Raw genomic sequence first — 15,237 nt, 5'->3', positions numbered from 1 at the left:
GTTTTTGTCTTTGCTAAGTTTCACTTTATTCATTAAAATTATGTGGAACTCAACATACCTTGGTCCGATATTCATTCCAACAAACGTGACACTTAATGTATTGAACTTAGTAGGGAATCAACTAGATGTATTGAACTGAGTAGGGCATCAACTAAATGTATTGAACTTAGTAGGGAATCAACTAAATGTATTGAACTGAGTAGGGCATCAACTAAATGTACTGAACTTAGTAGGGAATCAACTAAATGTATTGAACTTAGTAGGGAATCAACTAAATGTATTGAACTGAGTAGGGCATCAACTAAATGTACTGAACTTAGTAGGGAATCAACTAAATGTACTGAACTTAGTAGGGAATCAACTAAATGTATTGAACTGAGTAGGGCATCAACTAAATGTACTGAACTTAGTAGGGAATCAACTAAATGTATTGAACTTAGTAGGGAATCAACTAAATGTACTGAACTGAGTAGGGCATCAACTAAATGTACTGAACTTAGTAGGGAATCAACTAAATGTACTGAACTTAGTAGGGAATCAACTAAATGTACTGAACTTAGTAGGGAATCAACTAAATGTACTGAACTTAGTAGGGAATCAACTAAATGTATTGAACTTAGTAGGGAATCAACTAAATGTACTGAAAATGTATTATTGTATTATAAACCATGAACAGAATGCATCAGTGATTCTTATTTCCTGCAACTTTCTGAAGAGGCAACAACAATGCCCTGTCTGTGTGTGTGCGATGACGCTAGTGAAAAGTCTTCTGGTAGATGGAAAGGCTTTTCCAACAATATTCTCGATTAAATGTTGACTACAAAGTAGCCTATGCTTACCTGGCAGAACTATATCAGGATTATTTGCATCAATCCAGTGGGTATTTGTTTTGTTTCACACATCTTAATAACAGCCTCTTGCTGGTGCCCACTGGAGTTAAAGGGTAACTACACCCAAAAATGTACAAATATTTACAAAAATCAAGACCTCAAAAGTGGTCTCTTGATGTGGTTTAACCATTTTTGTGGACTTTTCTATATAAAAAAAAGGTGTGACTTTGAGAGGGAAAACCTGGGAAACTGGACAAAAATGGACACCTAGAGAAACAAAATGGAGAAAACTGAATTTGGGAGAATTAAAAAAAAAATATATTAGTGGGTTATTTTCTTTGATTGTTGCTCATGTCCTGTAGTGTCTTGGATGCTTTAACATAATAGCGTTGTTGTTTTGAGAATGCATAAAGATATCAGTATTTCTTCTCTCACACACTGACTTCTCTTGCTGTCTCCCAGACAGGTCCAGCACTGAGGTCAACCTCAACCCACCCACCCATTATACCACAACCAACAACATGACCATCTACCTCCCCACAGCCGCCCCCTCAATGCCTGAGCCCAACACCTTCCCCCCCTCCCCTCTCTTCCTCCTCACCCCTGACCCTTTCTTCAATGGATCCTACCACAACTGGACCAACCCTGGCGGTGGAGGCGTGGGGGGTTTCCAACTCACTATAGCAGGGGTCCTTATCCCCCTCATCTATGTAGCAGTCTGTGTGATCGGCCTGGTGGGCAACACATTGGTCATCTACATTGTTTTACACTATGTGAGGACGGAGTCGGTCACTAACATCTATATACTCAACCTGGCCATCGCTGATGAGCTATTCATGCTAGGTCAGTGTTTCTTTTGTGCTTTCATTGTGGTTTTTCAAGGTGTTGTTTATTCAACTCTGTTATTAGCCTTGTTAAACCAGCCTTATTTTGCAAGCTCACATTCTGTTTCACGTGAAATGTAACTAAATATGACCGTAGTGGTCAGTCTGCTTTTTGATCATCTTACAGTATTTCTTTCATTTGATCATTTTACTGTAAAGTGTGTTGCAGTTTTAAATGCACTTCAAATCCAATGTAAGTGTGCGGTTTTAAAATCGTTTTTAAATCAAATCAAACTGTATTTGCTACATGTGCCAAATACAACAAGTGTAAACTTTACTGTGAAATGCTTTACTTACAAGCCCTTAACCAACGGTGCAGCCCTTAACCAACGGTGCAGCCCTTAACCAACAGTGTAGCCCTTAACCAACAGTGTAGACCTTAACCAACAGTGTAGCCCTTAACCAACAGTGCAGCCCTTAACCAACAGTGTAGACCTTAACCAACAGTGCAGCCCTTAACCAACAGTGTAGCCCTTAACCAACAGTGTAGACCTTAACCAACAGTGTAGCCCTTAACCAACAGTGCAGCCCTTAACCAACAGTGCAGCCCTTAACCAACAGTGTAGCCCTTAACCAACAGTGCAGCCCTTAACCAACAGTGTAGCCCTTAACCAACAGTGTAGACCTTAACCAACAGTGTAGCCCTTAACCAACAGTGTAGCCCTTAACCAACAGTGCAGCCCTTAACCAACAGTGCAGCCCTTAACCAACAGTGCAGCCCTTAACCAACAGTGCAGCCCTTAACCAACGGTGCAGCCCTTAACCAACAGTGTAGCCCTTAACCAACAGTGCAGCCCTTAACCAACAGTGTAGCCCTTAACCAACAGTGCAGCCCTTAACCAACAGTGCAGCCCTTAACCAACGGTGCAGCCCTTAACCAACAGTGCAGCCCTTAACCAACGGTGCAGCCCTTAACCAACGGTGCAGCCCTTAACCAACAGTGTAGCCCTTAACCAACAGTGTAGCCCTTAACCAACAGTGCAGCCCTTAACCAACAGTGCAGCCCTTAACCAACAGTGCAGCCCTTAACCAACAGTGCAGCCCTTAACCAACAGTGCAGTTCAAGAAGAACATATTTACCAAGTAGACTAAAATAAAAAGTAATAACAAAAAGTAACACAATAAGAATAACGAGGCTATATACAGGGGGCACCGGTACAGTCAGTGTGCAGGGTTACAGGCTAGTTGACGTAATCTGTACATGTAGGTGGGAGCGAAGTGACTAATTGCACTGTCAATATAGTTAGATTTGATTTGACTTCCTCTAGGCCTCCCCTTCCTGGCGGTCCAGAACGCTCTTCTCTCCTGGCCGTTTGGTTCTCTCATGTGCCGTGTGGTCATGACTGTGGACGCCATCAACCAGTTCACCGCCATCTTCTGTCTCACGGTCATGTCCATCGACCGCTACCTCGCAGTGGTCCATCCCATACGGTCGTCGTGGTGGAGGCGACCGCACGTGGCCAAGGCGGTGAACGCGGCGGTGTGGGCAGTGTCGTTTGTGGTGGTGCTGCCCGTGGTGGTGTTTGCGGACGTACTGGAGGATGATGGGAACTGTAGTATAGTGTGGCCTGAGCCAGCCGAGGTCTGGAAGGCATCGTTCATCGTGTACACGTGCACGGTCGGGTTCTTCGGACCGCTACTCGTCATCTGTCTCTGCTACCTGCTCATTGTGATCAAGGTCAGAATCTATGACTACTTCCGCACTTAAAAGGGAAAAAATAGCTATTTTACACTACTTGGGAGGCCTGTCTGTTATACTTAGACTGAACCAGTATGTCCTTTGTGAGGAAACATCATTGTTGATTGGTAACATAGACCCAGGTGTTGCTTCACCTCCGTTGTTACATGAAATAAATGTGTTCTGATGTCTTTGTCTCATCTTACCACTGATTTATTTATACTTCCCTTAAATCAGACAGACATTGTGAGAGGCATTTGTTTTGAGGGGCAGGACCACTTGGCCCTCTTCCAGGGAACCCTTCCTTGTGCGGTTCTCTACTCCGGCCCTGACCTGTTACATCTGACCTGTTACATCTGACCTGTTACATCTGACCTGTTACATCTGACCTGTTACATCTGACCTGTTACATCTGACCCGTTACATCTGACCCGTAGTATCTGACCTGTAGCATCTGACCTGTAGCATCTGACCTGTTGCATCTGACCTGTAACATCTGACCTGTTACATCTGACCTGTTACATCTGACCTGTAACATCTGACCTGTTACATCTGACCTGTTACATCTGACCTGTTACATCTGACCTGTTACATCTGACCCGTTACATTTGACCTGTAGTATCTGACCTGTAACATCTGACCTGTTACATCTGACCTGTTACATCTGACCTGTTACATCTGACCTGTAACATCTGACCTGTTACATCTGACCTGTTACATCTGACCTGTTACATCTGACCTGTTACATCTGACCCGTTACATCTGACCTGTTGCATCTGACCTGTAACATCTGACCTGTTACATCTGACCTGTTACATCTGACCTGTAACATCTGACCTGTTACATCTGACCTGTTACATCTGACCTGTTACATCTGACCTGTTACATCTGACCCGTTACATCTGACCTGTAGTATCTGACCTGTTACATCTGACCTGTTACATCTGACCTGTAACATCTGACCTGTTACATCTGACCTGTTACATTTGACCTGTTACATCTGACCTGTTACATCTGACAACAAACAGAAATGTTTCAACATCTTTAATGTCTGGGTCAGGAGCCGGAGGGGAGGACACACAGGGAGTGGGTCTCTGTCAGTGGAGGCTGCTGAGGGGAGGACACACAGGGAGTGGGTCTCTGTCAGTGGAGGCTGCTGAGGGGAGGACACATAGGGAATGGGTCTCTGTCAGTGGAGGCTGCTGAGGGGAGGACACACAGGGAGTGGGTCTCCGTCAGTGGAGGCTGCTGAGGGGAGGACACACAGGGAATGGGTCTCTGTCAGTGGAGGCTGCTGAGGGAAGGACACACAGGGAGTGGGTCTCTGTCAGTGGAGGCTGCTGAGGGGAGGACGGTTCATAATAATGCTTGGAATGGAGTCCATGTCTTTGATGTGTTTGATACCATTCAATTGACTCCATTCCAGTCAGTATTATGAGCCGTCCTCCCCTCAGCAGCCTCCACTGTTCTCTGGCGAAGGGGTGGAGTGTCCTACCCTACAGTGGCCTACCCTACAATGGTCTACCCTACAGTGGTCTACCCTTCCATGGCCTACCCTAAAGTGGCCTACCCTAAAGTGACTTACCCTACATTGGTCTACCCTACAGTGGGTCCTACCCTAAAGTGGCCTACCCTACATTGGCCTACCCTAAAGTGGCCTACCCTACAGGGGCATACCCTACAGTGGCCTACGCTACAGGGACCTACCCTACAGGGGCAAACGCTATATTGGCCTACCCTACAGGGGCCTACCCTATATTGGCCTACCCTACATTGGCCTACCCTACAGGGGCCTACCCTACAGCAGCCTACCCTACATGTGTTATATTGCTGACTTAACTTTTATATTATATTTAATTGTAAAGTGTGCTGAGATGTTTTAACTGCCAATAAAGTTGAATTGTTTTGTTTTGATTCGAAGGTGCGCAACGCGGGGAAACGGGCCCGGTCCACCTCCTCCCGACGCAGGAAGTCCGAACGCAAGATCACCCGCATGGTGGTTGTCGTGGTAGCAGTGTTCGTGTTGTGCTGGCTCCCATTCTACATCCTCAACATCGTTAACCTGCTAATCCTGTTACCGGGCGAATTCCGGGGGCTGTACTACTTTGTGGTGGTCCTATCGTACACTAATAGCTGCGCTAACCCAATAATTTACGGATTCCTGTCCGATAATTTTAAGAGAGGGTTCCGGAAGGCTCTTTGTCGTTCTTCGAGGAGGGTGGAGAACCACGAGAGAGCGGCAGCCACCGAGCTGCAGCGCCCTGCAGAGCTCTGGAGGGGAATTGCGCCCGAGCCGCGAGATGGCCTGGGGGTCACCAAGTCTCATGAAGGAGGGGAGGAAGAAGTGGAGGAGGAAGAGGAGAACGGGATAGAGATGGAGAGAAGAGAAGATGCCACTCAGATGAGAGAGAACTGCAGGATTGCACAGAACGGGAACGGAGGAGGACAAGTTGAGAGCTCCAGGATCTTGTTCACTCCGGGGGGAAATGTGGAGACGGTACCCCTGGGGCAGAGGGCTAAAGCTGGGGAGGAGGCTGGGAAAGGCCCAGGCTTAGAATTGGGGCCTACTGTCGCTGCCTCCACTCTTGCCAATGGATCAAAGAGTGAAAGTAACAGGTCACGTCCAGACACAGTGGAGAAGAGCCCCAAGCTAGAGATCAGCTACCTGTAACTCATAAATAAGCTTTTTCCCAATGTCCATACTAGTATACCACTGATACGGACACGTCTTGCTGAGACTGAGGCTGTCCTAATATGGACACTGTACAGTGTATAGAATGATGGTGAAGCTGCTCCTAGACACGCTGATCTTGGGTCAGTTTTGCATTTTCCCCACTCATGGTTAAGGGTTGGGGGAGGGGAAGCTGATCCTAGATCTGTACCGAGGGGAAACGTTACCCAGGAGCTGGATTGCATGTCCGGTACAGTGACTCATTCTAAGTAGTGAGCTACTGTGTCGATTGGAACAGAGATATATGGATTGAATGTAGCAACATTAACCCAACACCTAGCAACCTTGTTAAGAGGTTTGGAGCTCTTAGGGTAACAATTAAGGTGTTGGCTTGACAGTCACTGGACCTGGGTTCAAACCCCAGTTGGGGCTATCCCCCGAGTTTGTTAATGTATCATTTAAATTGACACTTTTGAGTATCAACTGTGAACTTACAATGATACCAACTGCCTTGCCTCAAATTCCAAGCTTTTTGGCCAAGAATTGATGATCAGTTATTTTATTGGACTGAGAATTTGCAAATCTTTACAGAACAATTTCAGTATTACGCTAAGTGCGCAATGTAAAAATGTACAGAAATGTTTGAGAATCATAATACAGTTTTGAATAGGCTATTCAGAGATGCACACAAGGAGAAAAACACATACTATATTGTCAGTATTTGAATGATGTATCTATGTGACAGTTTCATAGTGCAGTATGTTTTCAACAGTAGCCTTCAGACAGAGTATAAAAGTCTCATGACACCACTAAAATCACAGGGAACGAAGTGTTCCCTTTCATCCAAGAACAGCATCATGTAACAGTTCTTCTAAATGTCATATAAGCTATTTCAATGAGAGTTCCTACTGCCTCTGTCTGAGGCTTTACAATACAAGTGCAAATTAGTGTCCTTCTGTTGAAAGCGAAAGCAAACAGACATCTAGTTCCGTTCTATTGCTATCTCACCTCGTCCCTGGTGGAACGTTCCATCTATCAGAATGAATGGAATCATTACAGTGAATGATGTCACCGAAGCGCACCTGCACGATTAACTCTCATACATATTCATGATGACGGGAGTGGAGTCGATTCAATTACGGCGGATGGTATATCAAAGAGCTGTGCGCACTCTGATATCGACCTTCGGTTCATTTGACTGGCATCCAGCGGAATATCTTCTGAGCGACGTTGTGGTGGACATTGATGTCGAATGCTATTTTGTTTGGGGAGAATGTTAGTGAACCTTTCAGACAGATGCTGTTTATGTGAGTGAAGCAGCTGAACCATCAGAAAGCAGTTGGCCTTTGGAACTAAGGATAGATATTTGCAGAGCCATATTTGTTGATATTTAGATTGAGATAATATGTTTCTGGGTAGTTGCATAGGAACAAAGCTGTTTTTCTACGGAGCAGAGCTATACAGTATTTCTGTGTATGTACTGTATGTAGGCAGTGCATAGTGCCATATTCAATAAGAGAATGTATCAAATGTGGCCTTTAAGTTCACTTTGTATCTGAACATAATTGTTTTGTAGCTGTAGTCTGAGTGTTTTGTCATGTTGTTTTCCGAGCCTCAGTTCGTCGTTCAAAGACACTCCTGACACCTACTACCATACAGTACCCCGTTCAAAGACACTCCTGACACCTACTACCATACAGTACCCCGTTCAAAGACACTCCTGACACCTACTACCATACAGTACCACGTTCAAAGGCACTCCTGACACCTACCACCATACCCTGTTCAAAGGCACTCCTGACACCTACTACCATACAGTACCCCGTTCAAAGGCACTCCTGACACCTACTACCATACAGTACCCCGTTCAAAGGCACTCCTGACACCTACTACCATACAGTACCACGTTCAAAGACACTCCTGACACCTACTACCATACAGTACCACGTTCAAAGGCACTCCTGACACCTACTACCATACAGTACCCCGTTCAAAGACACTCCTGACACCTACTACCATACAGTACCACGTTCAAAGACACTCCTGACACCTACTACCATACCCTGTTCAAAGGCACTCCTGACACCTACTACCATACAGTACCCCGTTCAAAGGCACTCCTGACACCTACTACCATACAGTACCACGTTCAAAGACACTCCTGACACCTACTACCATACAGTACCCCGTTCAAAGACACTCCTGACACCTACTACCATACAGTACCCCATTCAAAGACACTCCTGACACCTACTACCATACAGTACCACGTTCAAAGACACTCCTGACACCTACTACCATACAGTACCACGTTCAAAGACACTCCTGACACCTACTACCATACAGTACCACGTTCAAAGACACTCCTGACACCTACTACCATACCCCGTTCAAAGACACTCCTGACACCTACTACCATACAGTACCCCATTCAAAGACACTCCTGACACCTACTACCATACAGTACCCCATTCAAAGACACTCCTGACACCTACTACCATACAGTACCCCATTCAAAGACACTCCTGTCTTTTGTCTTGCCCATTCACCCTCTGAATGGCACACAGACACAATCCATTGTCTCAAGGCTTGAAAATCCTTCTTCAACGTGTCTCCTCCCCTTCATCTACACTGACAAGTGACATCAATAAGGGATCATAGCTTTCACCCCGTAGAGTCTGCTGAGGGGAGGAAGGCTCATAGTAATGGCTGTAATGGAGCGAATGGAATGGTATCAAACACATGGAAACTATGTTTGATGTATTTGATACCATTCCACTCCAGCCATTTGCATGAGTCCGTTCTCCCCAATTAAGATGCCACCAACCTCCTGTGCTTTCACCTGGATTATGGCATGGAAAAAGCAGGTGTTCCTAATGTTTTGTACACTCAGTTTATGTCTACACACAGCTAGAAGTTAACAAGTTAGAAGATAAGTTATTGGGAGAAGTGCTCGTCATACATTAAATGAATGATCAAGTTATTTGTTGACAAATTGAATCAGGTGTGCTAGCTCTGGAATATCTCAAATACATGGAACGTCTGGGATTCTCCGAGGTTTGAGAACCACTGCATTAGAAGATATGTATGGAGAGATGTTTGGAAAAGTCACACACCTTAAATGAATGATCAGTTCCTTTCTAACAATCTTATGTCTACGCTTATGTCTCACCCACGGTGGTGCTTTGGTAGCCTGGTTACTAGTCTGTTTGTGCCATCATACCACTCCTTGTCATGCCAAACATGTTGACAACCACAAGGAGATGACTGCACTAACAGATCTGGGACCAGGCCGGTGCTTTGGTCACCCAGAGTGTGTGGATGGAACCCAGCTCCTGCTTTGGTGAAAATCTCAACTTTTTCTGATAGTTTCTGGCCTTAGTGCCAGTCTGTTTGTTCCATCATGCCAACTCCTTGTCATGTCAAACATGTTAGGGTTGACAATAACAGCAATGGAGTTGGCAAGAGCACAAACTGATCTGGGACCAGGCTATGTAAATGGCATTCTTATGTTTAGATAGTGTATGTGTACTGTGTATGCTGATGACTACAAAGCCTCAAATTGAATGTGAAGTTTGAAGAAAAAAATAAATGTCTTATAATGTGATTTTTGTATTTATTCCAAGTCACTGGTATACCATTGGTGTCAGTTGACAGCTGACACTACAGTATGGAAGAGATACATGTTCATCAGAGCAATCAGATATTCTGATCACAGCGGGACAACCCTTCTGTCACTTTCCAACAGTATTGATGAGTGTTAAGGGAACGGTTTGTCGGCGCTTTAAATTAACAGCAGTATTGATTGTGGAAAAGCAATCAGATAATGTATGACGTGTCAAACTTAAGGTCCACGAGACGGATCCGGACAAATTGGGTGAAGACCGAATGTGGCCCGCAGGGGAAATGAGTTTGACACCCCTGATCTATGACGAGCCTGAGGCAGTAACGTAGGGAAATAGTCAGGTCTAAAATTATTGACACCCCTGATCTATGACGAGCCTGAGGCAGTAACGCAGGGAAACAGTCAGGTCTAAAATTATTGACACCCCTGATCTATGGCGAGCCTGAGGCAGTAACGTAGGGAAATAGTCAGGTCTAAAATTATTGACACCCCTGATCTATGACGAGCCTGAGGCAGTAACGTAGGGAAATAGTCAGGTCTAAAATTATTGACACCCCTGATCTATGACGAGCCTGAGGCAGTAACGTAGGGAAATAGTCAGGTCTAAAATTATTGACACCCCTGATCTATGACGAGCCTGAGGCAGTAACGCAGGGAAATAGTCAGGTCTAAAATTATTGACACCCCTGATCTATGACGAGCCTGAGGCAGTAACGTAGGGAAATAGTCAGGTCTAAAATTATTGACACCCCTGATCTATGACGAGCCTGAGGCAGTAACGCAGGGAAATAGTCAGGTCTAAAATTATTGGCACTCTTGATAAAAATGAGCAAAAAAAGTCTGTATAAATTAAATAATTCAAATAATGAGCTGTATTATATGCTCAGTTATTATATCATGTTATACTAATCCGCTCAGAGAAAGACATTTTGAGAAGTAATATTTGCCTCTATCTTTTTGCTAAAATGATTGGCGCCCCTGCTTTCAACACCTCCCCTTGCGAGGATAAAGCACCAGATCCAGTCCATGTGCCAGTGGTGTTTACATCTGTTGGATGACATAAAAATAGAGCTCTTTGGTCACGCACACCAGTGGTGGGTTTTGAGTTGAAAAAAAGATGCGTAAGCCAAAAATAACCCCATGGGCAGTCCATAAGAGCAGACAAACGATAGCAAGGATCCTTAAAGACTCTGTATGGAGGAACGGTGTAAGGCCCCTCCAACGTGCTCTCCAATCGTAAAAATATTTGACAAAAAGGCTCTGTGCTGTTATCCTCACAGGGTGTGGGTTTGAAAACAATCATTCTGACCCCAACTTTATTAGCATACAATATATGATACAATAACACTCAGTACTAGTAGTATTTATTTTTTATACAGCTTTTTTTCTCGTCTTTATCAAGGGTGCCAATCATTTTGGACCTAACTGTAGATAGACCCTTTCACTGCATCCCTCTATTGGTCAAAACCAGAACAACACTGAAACAGTAAAAATACATTTTAGTCACATTTCTGCAGATTTTATTATTCCAAATACATTTCTCGCAGCCTCCCTCTGTCCATCCACCTATCCCTTCCTCTCTCCATCCACCCATCATTCTGGTACAGCGTCACCAAGCCACTTGAGGTAGGGTGGGTTGCCCTGCTCTATGGGTAGGCTGATGACCTCTGCTACTTCATACGGGTGGTTGGACCTGTTAGCAAGCAAACACAGCATGAGTCACACACACAGCTAGACAAATGCATGAACGCACACACACACACACACAGTACACAGTTACTATGAGTCACTGATAAATGTCAATGGTAATTCTGGGAAAGGACTGATTAAACACCCCCACTGCCTGATTTAGTATGAAGACTACATATCATCCCTATAACTGAGGGAAATACAAGAACGCACGCACACACACACACACACACACACACACACACACACACACACACAGCTTACCTAACATATTCTGCCAGAGATGCAACCTTAGAACTTCTGGTCTTTATCATCTAAAACCAGGAAGAAACTAGTTAGAACTTCTGGTCTTTATCATCTAAAACCAGGAAAAAACTAGTTAGAACTTCTGGTCTTTATCATCTAAAACCAGGAAGAACCTAGTTAGAACTTTAGCTACACCACGCTCAGATAAACCAAGCATATATATATATATATATAGTCTTCATTCAATGTTTACAGACACTGTAGGTCCATGTCGAACCAGGAATAAAAAGGTGTGAATACTCACCAGCAACACTTCACTATCCTCCTGGACCTTCCCCTGCCACTCATATCTGACAAGAAACAGAGACATGTTGCCAATCCCAATCAGTAACCCTTCCATTCCCTTCATATGTGTGGTGGAGTGCCTGGATACAGCCCTTAGTCGTGGTGCCGTAATTACAGCAGTACAAATGAATGTTTTGTCATACCCATGGTATACGATCTGATATACCACGGCTGTCAGCCAATCAGCATTCAGGACTTAAACCACCCAGTTTCTAATCTCTGATCCGTCATGGTCCACACTTACACAGATGTGATTTGGGGGACGATGTTGACACAAGCAGCCAGCTTCTTCTCAACGATTCCTCTGTCAGGTGGGGGGGGGGGGGGGGGAGACAATGACAACAACCAATCAGACTGGATGGATTAACTGCATCCAGCACAATATGGTGAACAAATCCATGATTCAGACTACAGGGCGTCGGCAAACCATACTGGCTCTGATAGTTTCTTTTGACAGGGTCCTTTCCAGCACGGTTCAATCAGCCCTGGTGGATGTGTAACCAGTTCAGCCCTGGTGGATGTGTAACCGGTTCAGCCCTGATGGATGTGTAACCGGTTCAGCCCTGGTGGAAGTGTAACCGGTTCAGCCCTGGTGGATGTGTAACCGGTTCAGCCCTGGTGGATGTGTAACCGGTTCAGCCCTGGTGGATGTGTAACCGGTTCAGCCCTGGTGGATGTGTAACCGGTTCAGCCCTGGTGGATGTGTAACCGGTTCAGCCCTGGTGGATGTGTAACCGGTTCAGCCCTGGTGGATGTGTGTAATCAGTTCATCCCTGGTGGATGTGTGTAACAAGTTCAGCCCTGGTGGATGTGTGTAACCAGTTCAGCCCTGGTGGATGTGTGTAACCGGTTCAGCCCTGGTGGATGTGTAACCGGTTCAGCCCTGGTGGATGTGTAACCGGTTCAGCCCTGGTGGATGTGTAACCGGTTCAGCCCTGGTGGATGTGTAACCGGTTCAGCCCTGGTGGATGTGTAACCGGTTCAGCCCTGGTGGATGTGTAACCGGTTCAGCCCTGGTGGATGTGTAACCGGTTCAGCCCTGGTGGATGTGTAACCGGTTCAGCCCTGGTGGATGTGTAACCGGTTCAGCCCTGGTGGATGTGTAACCGGTTCAGCCCTGGTGGATGTGTGTAATCAGTTCATCCCTGGTGGATGTGTGTAACCAGTTCAGCCCTGGTGGATGTGTGTAACCAGTTCAGCCCTGGTGGATGTGTAACCGGTTCAGCCCTGGTGGATGTGTAACCAGTTCAGCCCTGGTGGATGTGTGTAATCAGTTCATCCCTGGTGGATGTGTGTAACCAGTTCAGCCCTGGTGGATGTGTGTAACCAGTTCAGCCCTGGTGGATGTGTAACCGGTTCAGCCCTGGTGGATGTGTGTAACCAGTTCAGCCCTGGTGGATGTGTAACCAGTTCAGCTCAACTTGGCTCAGTTTGGCCCTGTAGTGTGAATCAACGTCGCATTCGGGAGAGTGCAACTTTCTGAACATTGCCGATAAAAATGTCTTATAGAGGTGACATCTGACTTGATTCCCAATTATACATAGCAGATGAGAATGTTTGTGTATGTCTGTGTCTATCCGTTACCTGGCCAGATCTTTAGCCACCTGTTCGTTGGGGCAGGTGACGAAGGCAGCGGAGTGTGTGCCCGACAAGTAGGTCTCGGACGCCATGGAGAATGCTCTCAATCCCACAGTCCTCAGCAGCGTGAGCATCAACACGCTAAGCAACGCAATCTAGGGGTCGCCATGTAAACAGAGGTTAGGAGAAGAATTGACAGACAACATTCTATGGTGGAAATATTTCACGAGAAATACATTAAATCAAATCACCCACTTCACTGTTTCTGCATATTACAATGGCTAGGACTAGGCTACATTTTGCTACACTGTACGTTACATTTGGCAAGACAACAAGCATATACGACGAACTGGATTGCAGACGGCTAAGCATCTTCTTGAATATGTCTATTCTACTTGACTACAGCTCGACTACTTGTGGTTTGGGACACATACTCACCACAAAGAATGCCCTCAGAGGTCCACCAGCCTGCAATCCTTCTGTAGCAGGCAGTCCAAAGCGCATTGCCTATGCAGCACTCTGCAGCAGGGGCAAGTGACATACATGCATTAGCAATCATACATGGCAGCCCGGGAGAGATGACGTTCAATGAGTTCATAGCATGACAAGTTCGGCCATAGGCAAACGTCCAAATAGTGAAAAGTACAATTCTGCTTATGGACTAGCACTAGATAAAAACAGCATACAATACGAAGCTAGCGGCTAATTGGGTGTGACTTTACTGTGGGTTTGCTCAACTCGCTGTAACTTGGCACGTACAAATGCAGGACAGGACTTTTGCAAAATGGTTTGAAACGAAAGAATCCTCCTATACGAAATGCACAATCATGTCATGCAAAGGCTCTTCAATATCGGGAAAGCAAATACATTCATATGCTACAGCAACTCAAACTGTCCAGCTAAAATTACCTTTAGACAGTATGTTAGCAGTTTAGATGCAATGTGTGCTGCTGACACTCTCTAACGTAAAGATCAAGCTCTGCCGTAAAGCAGGATAGGTTGTTTACCAATTGGTCGTAAATGCAAAAGCAGATCTGGAAGCACGAGATTTATGTCGATATGCTAAAGTTTTCAAACGTATAATGTGGAAAATGTATTATTATTAGTAATGCTAGTGGTATACAGACAGTCGTAGGGATGTTATTGACGTCGTTTCGCTTATTAATGTAAGCGTATATAAATGCTAAACTGGTTTATGGCTGCAATGTTAACTTTGGCCAGCAGATGGCAACCTTAATCCATAAAATATATAACATCACCACGACAAGCAAGACCAGAAATGAATTCACTGTAAAGTTTATCAGTGTTGTATTTTATTTACTTTTATTGTTTAAAAAGCATCACATCAAGAACAAAAAAATGTAACACCATATTTTTGTTTTGTTGCAGTTTATTGTAACACCGAGAAAGTTCACACATTCCTAGCTACATCACATCCGGCCGTGAATAGGGCGGCGCACAATTGGCGTCGTCCAGGTTTGGCCGGTGTAGGCCGTCATTGTAAATAAGAATTTGTTCTTAACGGACATGCCTAATTAAATAAAGATTACATTAAAAACACATTTTATTTGTATTTCCATAGTTTGGTAAATATCATAATTGGAGTATTTAAACTGAAATTATTTTTATTCCAAAATAAAAACGAATTCTCTGGACCCTGCTTGTATCTGAGCACAATAACACAGCATACT

General features: G+C 44.9%; 2 protein-coding genes across 4 annotated transcripts; one reads left to right on the top strand and one right to left on the bottom strand.

The window, feature by feature from the left end:
* Positions 1–1,351: 1,351 nt before the first annotated feature.
* LOC110495065 (somatostatin receptor type 5-like) lies at positions 1,352–6,218 on the top strand. Its single transcript, XM_036948342.1, has 3 exons — positions 1,352–1,673; positions 2,983–3,392; positions 5,314–6,218. Exons 1-3 carry the CDS (start codon positions 1,352–1,354, stop codon positions 6,061–6,063), a joined length of 1,482 nt encoding a protein of 493 aa, XP_036804237.1. The 3' UTR covers positions 6,064–6,218.
* A 4,772-nt stretch (positions 6,219–10,990) lies between these two features.
* LOC118936261 (protein CutA homolog) lies at positions 10,991–14,607 on the bottom strand. Of its 3 annotated transcripts, none has more exons than XM_036949163.1 (7): positions 14,456–14,606; positions 13,985–14,065; positions 13,553–13,701; positions 12,213–12,272; positions 11,928–11,973; positions 11,642–11,691; positions 10,991–11,381 (listed from the first exon to the last, which is right to left on the bottom strand). In XM_036949163.1, the coding sequence occupies exons 2-7, from the start codon at positions 14,048–14,050 to the stop codon at positions 11,282–11,284; spliced, it is 471 nt and encodes a 156-aa protein (XP_036805058.1). In that variant the 5' UTR covers positions 14,051–14,065; positions 14,456–14,606; the 3' UTR covers positions 10,991–11,281. The 3 variants fall into 3 exon arrangements, with proteins under 3 accessions (XP_036805058.1, XP_036805059.1, XP_036805060.1); XM_036949164.1 differs by lacking the exon at positions 14,456–14,606 and adding an exon at positions 14,306–14,423; XM_036949165.1 differs by lacking the exon at positions 12,213–12,272 and having other exon boundaries at positions 14,456–14,607.
* Between the last annotated feature and the right edge of the window lie 630 nt (positions 14,608–15,237).

This window comes from Oncorhynchus mykiss, chromosome 17 (genome assembly GCF_013265735.2).
Source record: "Oncorhynchus mykiss isolate Arlee chromosome 17, USDA_OmykA_1.1, whole genome shotgun sequence".
NCBI lineage: Eukaryota > Metazoa > Chordata > Actinopteri > Salmoniformes > Salmonidae > Oncorhynchus > Oncorhynchus mykiss.
This window is presented reverse-complemented; position numbering and strand designations above follow the sequence as displayed.

Coding starts and splice junctions, on each gene's coding strand:
- LOC118936261 (XM_036949163.1), bottom strand. CDS start 14,050: ATGCGCTTTGGACTGCCTGCTACAGAAGGATTGCAGGCTGGTGGACCT. Junction 13,702..13,984: donor CTCTGAGGGCATTCTTTGTG/GTGAGTATGTGT, acceptor GGCGACCCCTAG/ATTGCGTTGCTTAGCGTGTT. Junction 12,273..13,552: donor GTGGCTAAAGATCTGGCCAG/GTAACGGATAGA, acceptor CCCACCTGACAG/AGGAATCGTTGAGAAGAAGC.
- LOC110495065 (XM_036948342.1), top strand. CDS start 1,352: ATGACCATCTACCTCCCCACAGCCGCCCCCTCAATGCCTGAGCCCAAC. Junction 1,674..2,982: donor TGATGAGCTATTCATGCTAG/GTCAGTGTTTCT, acceptor GACTTCCTCTAG/GCCTCCCCTTCCTGGCGGTC. Junction 3,393..5,313: donor ACCTGCTCATTGTGATCAAG/GTCAGAATCTAT, acceptor TTTGATTCGAAG/GTGCGCAACGCGGGGAAACG.